The sequence below is a fragment of the Apus apus genome, chromosome 1 (genome assembly GCF_020740795.1).
Source record: "Apus apus isolate bApuApu2 chromosome 1, bApuApu2.pri.cur, whole genome shotgun sequence".
Taxonomy (NCBI): Eukaryota; Metazoa; Chordata; class Aves; order Apodiformes; family Apodidae; genus Apus; species Apus apus.
In genome coordinates this window covers 175,631,694-175,647,615 of record NC_067282.1, presented here as the reverse complement: position 1 = coordinate 175,647,615, position 15,922 = coordinate 175,631,694, and the positions used below count along the sequence as shown (strand labels likewise).

Genomic DNA, 15,922 nt, shown 5'->3' with positions numbered 1-15,922 from the left:
TCCATATGACAACATGTAATAAAGCATCATTAAAATACACTATTGATTTTTGAAGGTTATACACACACAATAGCCTGCTACATTAAAATGAGCACCAGTGCTAAATTTTACAGCTCTTCAGTGAGTGTACTGATGTGGTGATAAATAGTGTATTAGATGACTTATTTGTGTAATGAAAATAAGTCACCATGCTTAGTATTTAAAGGAATAGCAACATATTAATACAGTGAATCTCTAGAAAATATCAAAACACAGTATAAAAAAATTTCTACAGCTCAAATTTAGCTATAATCAAACATTAAAATGCTGCAGTAAATACACAGAAACTTTGGGAAGAGGATGTTTTTCTGCATCTTAAAATCAGCAGAAAAATTATGCTTATGGTTATCTCCAAATGCTCAAACATTTTAGTAAATGTATTTATTAAAGGAATGGGACTAAAGCCTTCTAAATAAACATTCATAACTATAGGCAATATTTTATAATCCTAACCTAGACATAGTTTAGGTGCTCATCACAAAAGGAATACACTGGAATTCTACCCAAGCAGTAAAGGAAAAATTGCTGAAACAAAAAAAAAAATTACTTAAAAGAGAAAAAAATTACTTTGTTGCAATAAAGGTATCAACAAAACCTACAAAATACATGCAGCACTGGAGATAAAAATACATAAAAAGAATAACCACACAAGTATAATACTGCAAACACTTACATTTTTTATTGCTTCATAGACAGCCCTAAAAGTTGGTTGTTTATCATCATGGTAAACACCTCTGTTTCCATGAAGAATAAATATACCTTCTTCTTCAGCTTCCTTACAATTGCTTCCATAGATGCAGTGGTCAGGCCGATAATTCCATTGGCAAGGAAAGACATAAAGACTTTCTGTGCAGAAAAATGAGAACTCTGAATTAAGTATCAATTTTTTTTTCAGCCAATACATTAATCTTCTCTTTTTTTTCTTAAGGGTGCTTCAAAAATTTCTTTACAGTTGTCTTGAAACATAATAGCTAATTACACTCTAACAAACTCAATGCTGTCTCTCAAAGTAAATGCTTCCAGCAAACAAAAGATAAAAGTCCTTTGAAGATTCAATGTGGATTTACCTGGATTGTGAAAAAACATAATGTTCAGTAGATCCTGATCACCCCATGTTATGTTCAACTTGTACTTCTTCAGCAGTGGCATAAGAATTTCTCCCCATTGTAACCGGACTGCTGTCATATCATTCTATCAAATAAAGCAAAACAACACATTTTCAGGATAGTTATTCCTATAAAGAAGGAAATGCCCTACAGAATTGCAGTAATTGCCTCCTCAAAGTTACAAATCTCAAACACACAGACAATTTCTTCCTTTCAAACAAATAAGCATATCTAAGGAAATCAGTTACGGACACTTGCAATATGCTTTATTTCTGAATTACTATCTTATTACAGGGAAAATTATATGCATCTCCTACTTCTATTTAACTGCCATTAAATTTTTGTCCTCAAGATTCCCTCATCCATCTTAAACCAAGAGCTCTAGGAAACAGCAAGGGTTTTTTATACAGCTACAGGATCTAACACAAAAATTGCATTTAAGTGATGCTTGTAGGTAGATGAGCACTACTTAAATATCCACACTTCATGCAGTTTCTCTGTTTTTATCACAAAGTGATAATTCACACAGGTTTTACCTTCCAAAATTCAAAACAGATCAATATAAAATTAATTATTAAATAGTTACAAGCACACACAGCTAAAAAATAGTGCCTACAAAGCAATGTACAAAAATACAGAAGTCCTCCAAAGATTTTCAAAAGAATTTTCATTTGAGTTGAGCCAATTTTTTTAGCTACTAAACTTGAACTTCCACAGTAAAGGCCCTATTTTTCACTAGCAAAAGACAGTAAGACTCTAAATGAACAGCTGTTACTTAATTCCCAAGTTCTTGATTAAGCAAAATTAGTTCAAAGAAAAAGGAGTTCTTCTAAGGGCTTACTTAGCTGAGGAGGTGCTACTTGGAATAAACTGGCCTACACTGAACTCCACATTACCACAGGAGTTACCATCTGCACTGTAACAGGCTACACATTGCAATGCTGATTTCTTATCTTTACACCATGTTTAAGCTCAACTAGAAAAGGAACAAGGCTGCTCACTCTGTACCTTCTACTTGAGTTGGGAGAGTGAGGATAGAATAAGAGTCTCAAAGAGAGAAAATTCTCAAACAAGTACAAGATGGTACCTTCAATTATTTTTAATCAAGTTGCCAAAAAAACCCCATTAAATTAGAATTCCGGTATAGTTTGGAATTTGTATAGAGAAATACCATGTTAAAAACCAGAAAAGATTACCAGGAGCAAAAAATTCAGTTTTAGAATTATAATATTAAATATTTCTTTCTCTGAACTTTCCTCTGAAAGCAGGAAGTACAAAAATTAGCAGTTCAGTTTTTAGTCTTTCCTCAAATGATCTCAGCCATCAAATATGAAGTGCTTCCAGAACTGAAGACTAAAAAAAGAAATGCTATCAGATTTCAGTCAAGAATTAATACAAAAAAGATCTATAGCTCATATTATGTAAGAAGGCAAACTGAATATTACAGTCCATTCTGTCCTAAAAAATTTATGACTAAGATTGCTTGCAAGTATTCAATGAGAACAGGCACAAGAGAATTCTCAAGCAAGAATTATAATTAGGCTCAGTGGAATGTGATTAAACAAAAGAAAACAGGCTTAACACCAAGCTAAAACCCTTCCAAAAAGCAAATCAATTGGACTGAATCACAGTGGATAAAATGGGTAAAGTTCACCTGAACTTTTCCATTCATACAATATTGACCTAAGGTTTAAATTTAGATTTAATGCTCAGGGTTAAAAACAGAAATAAATTAACTCACTAATAGTACCATTATAATCATGGCAGGAGAATATAAACTAGTAAACAAAGTTTTAGTGCAACCCATAGAAAGATTACTTTAAGTTGTTAAAGCCATTATTGCATATAATTTTCTTTTAATTTCCATAGTTTTAATAGCAGTATAATAGCAGTATAATCCAGAGTATAACCCAAAGAGATGCAAAGCAAGTAACAGCATACATCATATTGCCAGATGTCCAGAAGCAATACTGCTTGAAAAATAGTGCTATCAGATTTAAGAGCTGGAAATTGTAGTATTTCAGTAACTTTGCATAAATAGAAGAGGGTTAAATATTAAATTATTAATGCTGTTGTATGACAAAAATAGTGGAGGAATCACAGAGCAAGATAAATTATTTGAATAGTTATACAATCTCCTCCTTCAAAATTCTACTCTAACTTGCAATGTCCTGCTCTTCAAAAGTTGCTTAAGTAAATATGAGAAATATAACTCTAAGATAAGTTAAAGATTTCCAGAATATAAACCTCCTCTCCAATATCCAACAAGTTGCAAAGAAGGTTGAAGAGGTTTAGGAAAAAAAACAAACAACAACAAAACACAATGGTGCTCCTTTTTTGTTTTTTTAATTGAAGAAAATGTGTAAGGACAAAATATACACAGGGGCATCAAGATATTCTCTTAAATGTTTTTTGCTGTGCTTTCATTAGTTTGGTCATTACTGATTACTATTCCAGAGATTTCTGCCTGGCCAAGGCAGAAGTCAGACTTAAAAGAGCTGTCACATTTAGCCTGTAGCAACCTAGTGTTTCCTCTCTCAATTCTAGTAAGAAAATACAAAGTTGAGAAAAAATACTCAAATTATCCAGTGATGTCTAAAGAAACTACAGCTGTGTTGCACAATCAGTTAACCAATTTAAGATTTCTTAATGCCACATGAGAGCAAGCCCTCTTCCTTCTCATTAGATGAATCTATCCTGTTCTTGCATTAACAGTGTAGCACTAACACTTTGTAGACAGTTTGGTGAGCTGATTTACTTCACTAACCCAGGAGAAGGATTTTTTTTTTCTACTGTTACCAAATTTAATTGAATCATACAAGGAAACAATAAACACCAGAGGCTAGGACAAAGTAAATAACAAAAGTAGGGAAAAGCAGCTTATAAGAGATGGGAACCTTCCTTTTAGAAGCAATTAGCTTTTGCACAGGCTCACCATATTTCTTTGAAGTACAGCCTTAAGCAATACTGAATGGTCAAAAAAACATAAGCATGAATAGTGGCTTAGGTCTTAGAAAGTCTCCCAATCTCAGTCTTTTTTTTCTTTCTTTCTTTCTTTTTTTTTTTTTTTTTTAAACCATATCCATGAACATGTGCTCCTAAGCACACACTATCTGGAGTTATTTTGTTTGGGGGTTGTTTGATTTTCTAAGAGCTCGTGCCTTTCCATAACTGCTCACATCTCAAGCATTACAACACCTAAGTCTCTAAACAAATTTAGTAGAAGTCACCGTTTGCTATCCACATAGCCTCACTGGTCTAGGACTTTTTGTTAAAACAGCATATTTATGGTGTTTGCTACTTCTCTTCCAGTTTAAAAGTATCTACACCTATATGTATAAGAACATTAAAAAGTCACCTACTATTATCTCTTCCATCTCCTGAATACCCTGCCATGTTTTACGTTCCCACCTTCTAATTGCTGCTAAGGAAAGACAACAGGCAGGCACTATCCATCACCAGCTTCATCAATTATAATAGTCTTATGTCCACTTATGTGCTGTTTAATGACCACACTATATTCAATAACATATGTGCATGCACATCTATCTGCATATAGGTATACACATCTGCATATATATGTATATATACAGTGCATGCATTTGTGCTGTATATATACAGAAAGTCTCAAAACACACAAGAAAAACAAGATAGGAGTAGGAGAGACAAATTCCATTAGGCACCATAGCCAAGTAGCTAAGATGCTCATCTGAAATAAATAGACTTGACAGTCCTGAGAATATTGAGACTTGAATAAATACATGCATTAAAAAAGGACTTAAACCTGGAGCAATACATGGAACTATTGGTTTTATGCTACCCAGCGAAGCACTACAACCATTGGCTAAAGTCTCCAGTTCTCTTTTTTATTTATTCATTCATCTTCTGGTTCCTCTTGATCCTTACAAAGCAATGTGACAACAGAAGGAAGATACTTAAGGGCCTCAAGCAGCCCAGCCTCCCATTTCAGGCTGGAGAAACCGCAACAAAGAACCCACAGTTTCAAACTCATCAACTTCAACTCATCAGGAGGAATTTCCTGATCCAAAACTGCCACTGTTCAGACAAGTGCTCTAGCCACTAGACAGTCATACAAAAAGGTCTACAGGCAGCTTTTTAAAGATACAAAATTTCCCAAAACTTAAGACACTCCTTGAGTAATTTCCTGAGTCTCCTGAATTAATATAAACAAGTTCGGACCTTCCTGCAAGCCAATGAAGCATTTTCTAGTTCTACTGTATTTAACTGGAATAGTTAACGGGACATGACATGGGACAGCAGCTGCAAGATACATAAGCATCTGCAGTGTTGCTGACAAGGGGTATTAGGATAGCTACCCCTGAATTTGGTTTACCTCTCTTCTAAAGGCTCCTCTGCCATGAGTAACACACACTCTCATCATGTATAGTCTCAACTACACAAAATAATTTTCAAAGTTTTGCTGTGAAGCTTGCAATTTTTCATACTGACCATCATCTTCTTAAGACATTGAAGGAACCTGATGGTGCAAAGTCTCTGCAAGTCTCCATGAACAGCAGACTTTCTGTAACACAGCTTGTGCGTCTTAGGGCCCTGTGATGTTCTGCAAGCTTGTTGGAGCACACTTAGGTACTAGGTGAGCATAAACAGCTGAACGGGGAGGGTGCTCTGGTGACAAAGGATATAAAGAAGGCAGAAGTACTGAATGCCTTCTTTGCCTCTGTCTTTACTGCTGCAGACTCTCCCCAGGAGCCCCAGATTCCTAAAGTCCCAGAAGAAGTCAGGATGAAGGAGAAGTTTGCTTTAGTAGGTGAGGATTGGGTTAGGGATCAGTTAAGCAATCTGGACATCCATAAATCAATGGGTCCAGATGGAATACACCCGTGGATGCTGAGAGAACTGGTGGATGTCATTGCTAGGCCACTCTTCATCATCTTTGGTAAGTTGTGGGCAACAGGAGAGGTACCTGAGGACTGGAGGATAGCAAATGTCACTCCAGTCTACAAGAGGGGCAAGAAGGAGGACCCGGGTAACTGTAGACCGGTCAGCCCCCAACCTGTACTGGTACATGGGGTTGCTCTTCCCCAGATGAAAGACTCTACACTTGGCGTTGCTGAATTTCACCAAGTTTCTCTCCACCCAGCTCTCCAGCCTGTCCAGGTCTCGCTGAATGGCAGCACAGCCTTCTGGTGTGTCAGCCACTCCTCCCAGTTTAGTGTCATCAGCAAACATGCTGAGGGCATACTCTGTTCCCTCATCCAGATCACTGATGAAAATATTGAATAGTACTGGTCCCAGTACCGACCCCTGAGGGACTCCACTAGTCACAGACTTCCAACTAGATTCTGTCCCATTGACCACAACTCTCTGACTTCTTCCTTTCAACCAGTTCATGATCCACCTCACTACCTGATCATCAAGACCACACTTCCTCAGCTTATCTACAAGGATGCTGTGGGAGACAGTGTCAAATGCTTTACTGAAATCAATTCCAGATGTGGCCTCACCAACGCAGAATAGAGGGGCAAGAGAACCTCCCTTGACCTATTAATCACACCCTTTCTAATGCCCCCCAGGATACCATTGGCCTTCTTGGCTACATTGCTGGAGACTCTCAAAACCCACCTGCACGCATTCCTGTGTCATGTACTCTAGGTGATCCTGCTCTGGCAGGGGGGCTGGACTAGATGATCTTTCGAGGTCCCTTCCAACCCCTAAGATTCTGTGATTCTGTAAAACTAAATGGTCCCCTCACTGAGTGATCTCTAAACTAGTATCTCAATAGTCAATATCAGATAAGAGAAAGTAAATTTGTACCTAAGCTGTACTATCTAGCTACAATATGAGAGGAAAATGACCGAGAACTATCATCCCTAAGTTGCAGGTGACCTAGTGGCTCTCTGGTTAGACACCCTCAAACTTAGGACTAGGCTGAGCAGGCTACCAACAAGCCTGATACTACAGAACATTTCTCCAGTGAGTCCAATAGGTGGCAGGACTAAGATGTAAGAATGAAAGGAAATAAATTAATTTCAAGCAAGAAGTTCTCAGCCACTATGTTAAAAACTGCACACACACACAAAAACAACAAAAAACAACCCCAGAAAGACAGGTATTTAGAACACACCATCTTTTTAATTTATTTTTTACTTCTTACTATCAAGCAAGAGTGAGAGAATATTTCTTTATGTGCACTTGTGTCAAATGTTTGAGAAATAGCCACAGCACACACACAAGCATTCCTGGACAAGTGTGAAGTTCAGAAGACTTGCACAAGCAAAGGTCAGAAGCATATATGCATCAGACATAAAAGGATAAGTCTAAGTTTGAAGTGACAGTAAAGCCCTGGGAATGATGCCAAAGAATGACGACTAATGATTAAAGGCAGAAAATGCTGTATTTCCTCACATTTAAAATTACTGAAGTGGAGCAGGAATACGGTTAATTGCCTTTTTTTTAATGTTTGTTAACTCAAGCCATCAAAAAAGACTTTGAATCATGGTGCATTGCTATTGGGAAGCTCTGCTGTTTCTGCCTCCCTTTCTAAAGTGCCCCTTCATAATTCTGAATATTTAGTACATTTCCGCAGCACTTAGCATCTTGCTCCAACCTCAGCTCCTTTCCCTTATCTGTATGAATGTTAAGCCTTCAACTCATCAGCAGACTTGCTTAGTACAGCACATACTGAGAATTTGAGAAAGAACATTAAGATTAGTGTTTTCAGGACAATTCAAGACCTTTTTTTCTTCTGATTCCCCACACCAATAATGACACACAATCTTCCTCGCTACATTTCTGTGTACATTCAGTGGCTCACTTAGCCAGAAACTGTACATCACGTTAGGAATACTGAACTTTGCCAGCAGGATCATGAGAAAAGTGTATGGATTTGTGCCTTGCCTTACAGCTGAGGTCTTATAAATCACAGATACTCGCCCCCATAATAAAGAGCAATTCTAAAAAAATCGCTTCCTCGAAGGCTGGTTTAGGTTTAGGAACCTGACATGTTTTATTGGATAATAAGTATATGACATAGTAACAGGAATCATGTAGCAGATATTTTCAGGATCTGTAAAATACTCCATCCCTCTAACACCAAGGAAAAGTGGCACTATTCCATTAAAATATTAATTAATTAATTCACCTACTTAAATCTGTATATATAAGCTTAAATTTTAAGAGACTACTTGTTTTAGGTGTTAAGGAGAAAGGACTTTATATTGTCCTCTAGAAAAACCACAGTTAATTTGAAGGACAATTTTAGTATCTGCATACTTCTGAAAATATTAATTCCAATTTTAGTGAAAATGCATAAAGTTCCAAATAAAACAGTAACATAAGTTATAATGAGAAGCCCAACAAGAATTCTGGCACAGTTTGAATAAAAGACCAATCTTATCATGCTAAAAATAATTCACTACAAAGAAATGCATTGTCAGAGGTTAAGTTACACGCAGTTTTCAGTCTCATGTTTTTCTTGTTATCTTTTTTAATATTTTAATTTCTCCAGATGCCATAATCAGAAAAGCAAACAAATAACAAGGTAGACAATGCAAGCTTCCAGTGATGATATATACAGCAAAGTTTTCTTCTAGGGGAAACTACAGCTATATACCACAGCTACTAGAACATTCTACTATAACCACAACCACAATAATCCATACTCAATTTTTCTTAAATTCTCTGTATTTCCATAACCAAAATACATAGCAAGAATGTTAGGATGAAAGTTAAATCCTTCTTAAATTAGAAAAGGGGAGAAGTAGTAACATCTACTGTAAGTTTATATTGCCCCTCTTAGGGGCACACCTCCCAGTAATTTTTTTCTGCATTGTTATTTTTCCCTAATCAAGCTCCTCTTAAACAGAGAAGTACTTTTTCTTTAGCATAATCACATAGCACTGCTTTCGTCCTTATGCTTCAACTACATAAAAAACTTCCCATCTGTGAAGCAATGACCATTTCTGCTGCTGTAAGCACTTCTTTAGTAAGTACATTCATTATGAACTTGCTTCTCTGCAAAAATTATTACCTCAAAAGTAAATCAAAAGATACTTAAGGTGACAATCATCTGGTTACAATTTAAAAGATGAAAATTTGGAAATAGTACAGTTAAAATAACTTAATAAATGTTTTAGCACCACCTCCTGGTTGTACTACTACACACATTTTAAAAGTTAGCCAACAGTCTACAGTAACTGTTCTCTGGTATCTCTATAGCAAAGAAAAAATACCAGAATATCTACTGACAAATGTAATCTACAGCAGACTGTATCAAGCCACAGGATCTCTCAGAACTAAGGAAAATTAAAACAATCAAGCATACTTGAAATTCAGGAATTCCAAGCTTTACAGTGAATCACATTCAAAAAAGACAAGTTAGATACCATTTTAAACACTGTATTTTTAGAGCATTATTTCAATTACAAGAAAAATATTTTTTAAAATACTGTTCCACGGTGATTTGACTAGAATCAAAAGATGTAAACCCACAGAAAACACAACAAAGGCAGTAGACTTACCTTGAAATACTTTCTTCTGATACGTGTCATATTCATTAACATGACTCCAGAATTTATTCCAGTTACTCCATAATAGGGATGTCTAGCAAAGCGATTATACCACCCGATACGAGGCTCTTCATGTTCCGGTGCCATTGCAGCAATTTGTGTGGAGTTGAACTTCCCCAGAAAAGACCAAATATCATCAACAGGTCTCAAAAACAGGATGTCAGTATCAACATACAGTAGTGAATCCACATTTTTGAGGATTAACTGCGAGGGGAAAAAATTTAAAACCAAATTTTTATTTTTTATTGAGTTTCTCTTCATAAAACAGAAGTTGCTCTTGTTACACAATAAAGTTTAACATATTTTTGTCATATGTAAAAAGACTGACAAAAAGTCATAAAATTTGTCATTTTGGAGATTTTTTGTAGACTGGAACTGGTTTTCTATAGAAGAGTAACACAAAAGCTCTCAGTCTACATTTTATAAACCAGAGCTCCTCAGGAGTAGGTTGCAGACCAGGTGAAACATTACCATAACAGCACCTCCTAACCTCCTCCTGTTCCTTTGCTTTCCTGTGCATCTAATCACACAAGGGAGACATGTATTTGGGAGATGGAATCATAGAGTCATAGTGCAAGTTCATTGAGTACAACAGTAAATCCAACAGTGCCAACTCCAGCACTAAGCCATGTCTCTAAGCACCACATTTACCCATCTTTTAACTACCTTCAGGGATGGTGGTGGCTGCCACTAGTTATACTCACCTAGCCTGCAGTACGATTTCTGAAGTGTCTGAGATCAGCAAAGAAAAGGCTGCACAAAACACCCTGGCAACAATATCCCATTTCTTGTTTCATTTTCTACAACACTTCTCAGACCTGCACATGCAGGAAACTTTCAAAGTAAATGAGTAGATGAGGTGTGGTAAATCCTTCTTACCTTAGGAAGGATGACAGGACCTACATCAGTCACTGAGGGATACTATGCCATAATGCAGCAAGTGGGAAAAGAACTTTCATTCCAAAGTGTATCAGTGACACAGAAGGTTAAGTTCTGTGGTGTCACAAAAGTAACTTTTAGAAGCAGTACTTCTTTATTTAAAACAAAGCAGAAATTCAATTAACAAGTACAGCTTAATGCTTTGAAAACAGACTTCTGTATAATCGTATTACAGAATAACTTACTGGCAAGAATAGCCTTTGTGAAGCACATGGTTTAAACAGTTTCTTCCATTCTGCTGCACTCTCAGTTGGAAATGTTATTGGATATAACGTGTAATTAACTTTTCCTTCATTGGGAAAGTCATCAAGCTATGTGAAAAGAAGAGATGACAAAAATTACTTCAATTCTATTACAATGTGAAATTAACTCATACTTACTATAAGCACAGGGACAAAAAAAGGACAGATCTCTACTTTATATTGTAAAATCCATTTTAAATAAGCTCACACAAGATTGTGTTCAGAACATCAAGTTTGTATTTAACAGATTCAGGGTCGAAAATCAGAAGTTTTGGTCTGTGTCTATGAAAAGCTTTAATATCAGCAACTGGCATTTATCAGCAGGAAAAAAAAATTACAAATCCCCAAACTACACTACAAAAGACTTGCACATTGCCTTTCTGTTAGGCCTCTGCATTTCTGCCTCTATATCTGACAATTACAACCCTAGTAGCAGAGAAATTGTTACATATTACTCCAATTGTACAACAAAAAGATTAAACAAGTAATTTGGTACTTACTATGTTTTTGAAACTCTCATGCAATTGGTCCTCAGCAAAAATATGAAACTGGAGAGGTTTGATGCTGAAAATTATGGCTGATCTCAACATAGTAACAGTCTCTTCCAGTCTTTCACCGCAGGCAACGACTGCTAGATGCATTTTCTCAGAAGGATGTGTTTTCATGTAATTGTATCTGACACAAAAATATTTTTTCATTTGACAATATTCCTAGCACAGGCTTAAAGAAATGCTCTACTATTTACTGCAGCAAGTAATTTTAAAAAAACCACTATCCTTTGTCTTATTCAAGCCAGCAAAGGATAATTCAAACAGAACACACAAAACCCACAGCACTGCACCTCATCTATAGATTTATGCTTAACCTGAACTATTCCCATATTCATTCCCACCATTCCAGCCCATAAAGGAGAAACAAGGTATGGAAGAGCTACACGGAAACTAAGCAAATGTACATTTATTGTCTCTGTAATCTTACTATCCATTACTAGCAAGGAATTCCATTGAAATATCTACATTAAAAGAAAAATCACATGAAGTTACGTTGCAACGTAAAAGGCTGACAGTACATAAAGTCTATGCATAAGTTCATTTTCTCATTTTACTCTGGACTCAGTACACAGACAGATAAGCATGATAAAAATAGCAGAGATAAACTCAACAATAAAAGTGAGATAACTCCTACTTTCAAGAAGTTGTGTTGAGAACATTTTTGAGTGATCAAGGCACTTTGTTAATTTTCTGCTTCAGTAAGTCCTTTTGTCAAACCCATGCTTCAGGGCTGCTCCTAAGCACTGGCAAAATGCAAAAACCTTTCTCCTCTCCTTCCATCCTGCAGAAGCACAACTTGGTTTGGGAAGGTGTGATACTAACAGCTCAAATGGCTGTGTGGGATGCCCTGGTTATCACAGCAGTTCTGGAAAATCTCTCAGGTATGCTGTCCACATACACTGCCTATGTCCTTGAGGCTAAACCACTGCAAGGTATGGGCATTGGGACACCATTTCTCCCTGAGAACAGCTGTCCAACAGTTATGGTGAGAAGTGCCTGGTATGTATTATACAGGGTACCCTTAAAAGTTATTTAATTACTTCAATAAAATAAGCTAAAATTATCATTGAGTAAATACCAATAGCTTGGTAGCAAACACAGTGGACATACTAAACCTAAACCCATGTTCTCCTGGATTTCATGTATTTAATTAGTTAGAAAAGCTTCTGAAGATTTTAAACATATGTTAACTCAAAGGCAGTATTCAAAACAATATTCTGCGCTACAGCTATTTGCGCAGACTATGGAACAACAGGGGCTAACAGAACTAAGACCATCTGAAGGTTTAAATTACAAGTTTAATTCCAAGATATGCAGACAAAAGAAAATCTGAAGTTGGAAAATACTTTCCCAAACTACTAACAGTAGAGAAATGCTTGACAAACATACCAGCCATTCTTAGAAACTTGCCAAAGAGAGAAACACTTCCAAACAGAAATTAAGAGGTGTGAGTCTTAGCATATAATCTCTACCCAGTTTGTATAACTAAAATATATGTAGATGCATACTTATTTTCCTTTAAATTGACAAAGATACTATGTCAATATGCCTTTTTTCTTTAAGGCATGGAAGAGCAACACACATTACTTTGAGTTCCATGAGAAAAAATATAAGGAAAGAGATCACTGTAAAACCACTGAAATTTAATGTCATAAGTAAAAGTGGCATTTAAAAAACATACTAAGTTTTGGAAGAGCTTAATGCCCTAAAACACTCCAGCATCCAAGGGATTTAAGATTAATTAAGTTTTAATTAGAACATGCAGTCAGTATTAAGTCAAGGTTTGAGGCATTATTAAAAATCACATGGATGGAAGACATCATAGGTAGGATTCAGATCCCAAACACCTACATGAAGATACTGATGCACAAGATTGAGTCTAGTCTCATTAAAACCAATGGAGATCTAGTGAGCAGGGTATGGACCATAGAAAGCAATTCATATTACTTCAAAGTAAATACCTAGGGCTTGATTGCATTTTTCAACATAGGTATAGTGCCATTTTATATCCCCTAGAATATCCCACCTGATTTCCAGGTGCCATTCCAAAAGTACTAGGTGTCTGTAGTGTCTACTAGATCTAAGGAGACATCTAGGATACTCAAATGCTTTTTGATTAACACCAGCCATTTACTTCTAAGTAACTTAATGGCTAGTCACCTGGATGATTCTCTACGCTCTTTCAATTTTTATGACTGCTTAAGAACTACTTGACATAGACACCTCTATGCAGAAGTCTACATTCAGATGATTTAATCCACTTACTGAAACCTTTCATAAGTCTTGCAGCAAAATCTGAAAAATTACTTCAGGTTAACAGGAATAAAATATAAAAAAGAATCTTTATAAAATAGAATCTTTAAATGTAAAACAAGCCATGCCCATTCAGACCTTTATGCATAAAGCTAATTTCAACATTACACTATGTAGTAAGTAGCTAAGGCAAAAAAAACCACAAAATGTGATGAGAGTAGCTGAAACACACAAATAAGTACACTGCTGCAGTCTGAACAAGCTGCAAGCAGCAGATTAGCCTCAACACTAATCCTCTGAAAAGGGAATTACAATAATTAAGCCCTGAAGTCACGAGAGCCTACAGTGATATTGCAAGGTCATGTGATAATTAAGGGCACAACCTACACAAACTGCACAGCTGAAAGCCAAGTTCCTGAACTATATGTAACACATGACTTTTCATGAACATTATGAAAATTATGCCAAAGCAACTCTAAAGCACATTAAGATTCAAAGACTGCATTTTACTATGTCTAATTTAGTGACATCTGTGAATAAAAGAACATTTCAAGCCACATAACATAACACAGACTGATCATATTCTGCTTTTAGTCATTTTGTTCACACAATCTCTGTTCTATGAGCTTCTGACTTCATTAGTTGAATTGTTTTTAATCTGTGCTTAAAAATATTTTTTTGAAAAAGCAAAAACATAACTAGAAAAAAAGTGTAACTGAATTTCAGCTTGCACAATACAGAGAACAGCTGAAGTCAGATCCATAAGTCCACAACACAAAGCTTTACCCCTGAAGCAGATGGAGCAAGAAGCCATTTAAAAGAACAGGCCATCATTCCCTCTGGGAACTGTTCACTAAGAAGGGGTTGAGACATATTAGGTCTCACAGACATTACGATAGAAGTTATAAGAATCCAGAATTGTGGTTCTTACTCCAGACTCCATGAAGAGACATCCTTTCATGATTACAAACTGCAGTTGACTTCCCTGTATACAGATCACTGCCAATCACAGCCTCCTTTTTAATAATCAGGCTTCAGTGCTGCTCCTCTCCCTATATACACATCTCTGTCCATTCCCAGAGAGAAATCACCGCCCCATTTTTACCCAAAGGCACTAAGTACTTATACCTCTTGCACTAATTCCCTGCTGTCAGCATCTTTCAGCACATTTTCCTTCTCCACCAACTAGAAGCAGCATAAAGTTTAAGTCATTCAGCAGAGCTCATCAGCTTGATCTCTGGAGTTTCACCTTCATATTAACATGCCTCACCCACTGAGCCAGTTATCTATGTCATTACTTCTTTCACTCCATTCTTCAATATTAAGTCTACATTACTTTGGTCGTTCCCCTAATTACTTCCAAACCTATGTACACTCAACTGCTCCCTTCTCTGCTTCCCCTTCCTGAATTTTCCAGTCTCTGTAATCCTTTTCCCCCATCCTTCTTCCACTGCTCTCCACTGCAGTTCACCATGCAACTACCTCACCAGAAGACAGAGAAAGGAAAACCTTGTTCATTTAGACAGCTCTGGGTCTGGTATAACCTAATGACATGAGTCTTTTCAGCAATACAGACTTTTTTAGCAGCTCAGTAGCTGAGTTGAGCATGAGCTAATTAAATGTATTTTACAAGAACAGTAACTTGTCTGAACCTGAGCAAGTTTGGTATCAGAGTATGACAGCTCTGCTACCAGAGCAATACCCTTACCGAACCTCAAATCCAGGTTCTGAAAGTGTTAAGACACTTCAAATAGTAGAGGAGTTACTTTAAAGAAAATGTTTGGGGGCAACGTGGAAAACACAGAAATACAAATGCATCACAAATGTAAATTTCTACATGCACATTTCTAATTACTAGTAGCCTGATGTTTTGGTGTGGGAGAACTTAGTGGAGAATCTGGAAAAAGCAAAAATAGAGTTAAACAGTGCATTTTAGTAAGGCTTTTGGATAGACTCACAAGGAAATCTCGAGAACCCTCATTTCTAAAGGAAAAAAAAAGTCTCCAATCCTGTGGGAGCTCCAGCTCCTGTAGGGGGAAAAAAAACCAAACCTCTGATAATTAACATGGAAGAGCAAAGAATGCTCCAACAGAAGATACTGAAGAGGAAGCCATAACAGAATTTGAGTTTTTAGGGACAAATAACAGAACTTGGAGCCTTCCCAGCTCCAAACCTTCCAGAGCAGCCACAGCATTACAGCATCTCGTGTGACTAAGGTACTGTTCAAAGAATTGTCAATGTGA

General features: G+C 36.6%; 1 protein-coding gene across 2 annotated transcripts in view; it reads right to left on the bottom strand.

Moving 5' to 3' along the window:
- Positions 1-15,922, bottom strand: part of GXYLT1 (glucoside xylosyltransferase 1) — a 31,688-nt gene that overhangs the window by 2,580 nt on the left and 13,186 nt on the right. For both annotated transcript variants that reach the window (XM_051631212.1, XM_051631220.1), the window contains 5 exons: positions 11,376-11,550; positions 10,819-10,944; positions 9,647-9,898; positions 1,107-1,230; positions 713-885 (listed from right to left, as the gene is read on the bottom strand). In XM_051631212.1, the coding sequence (XP_051487172.1) occupies positions 713-885; positions 1,107-1,230; positions 9,647-9,898; positions 10,819-10,944; positions 11,376-11,550 (850 nt within the window). The remainder of the gene's footprint in view (positions 1-712; positions 886-1,106; positions 1,231-9,646; positions 9,899-10,818; positions 10,945-11,375; positions 11,551-15,922) is intronic.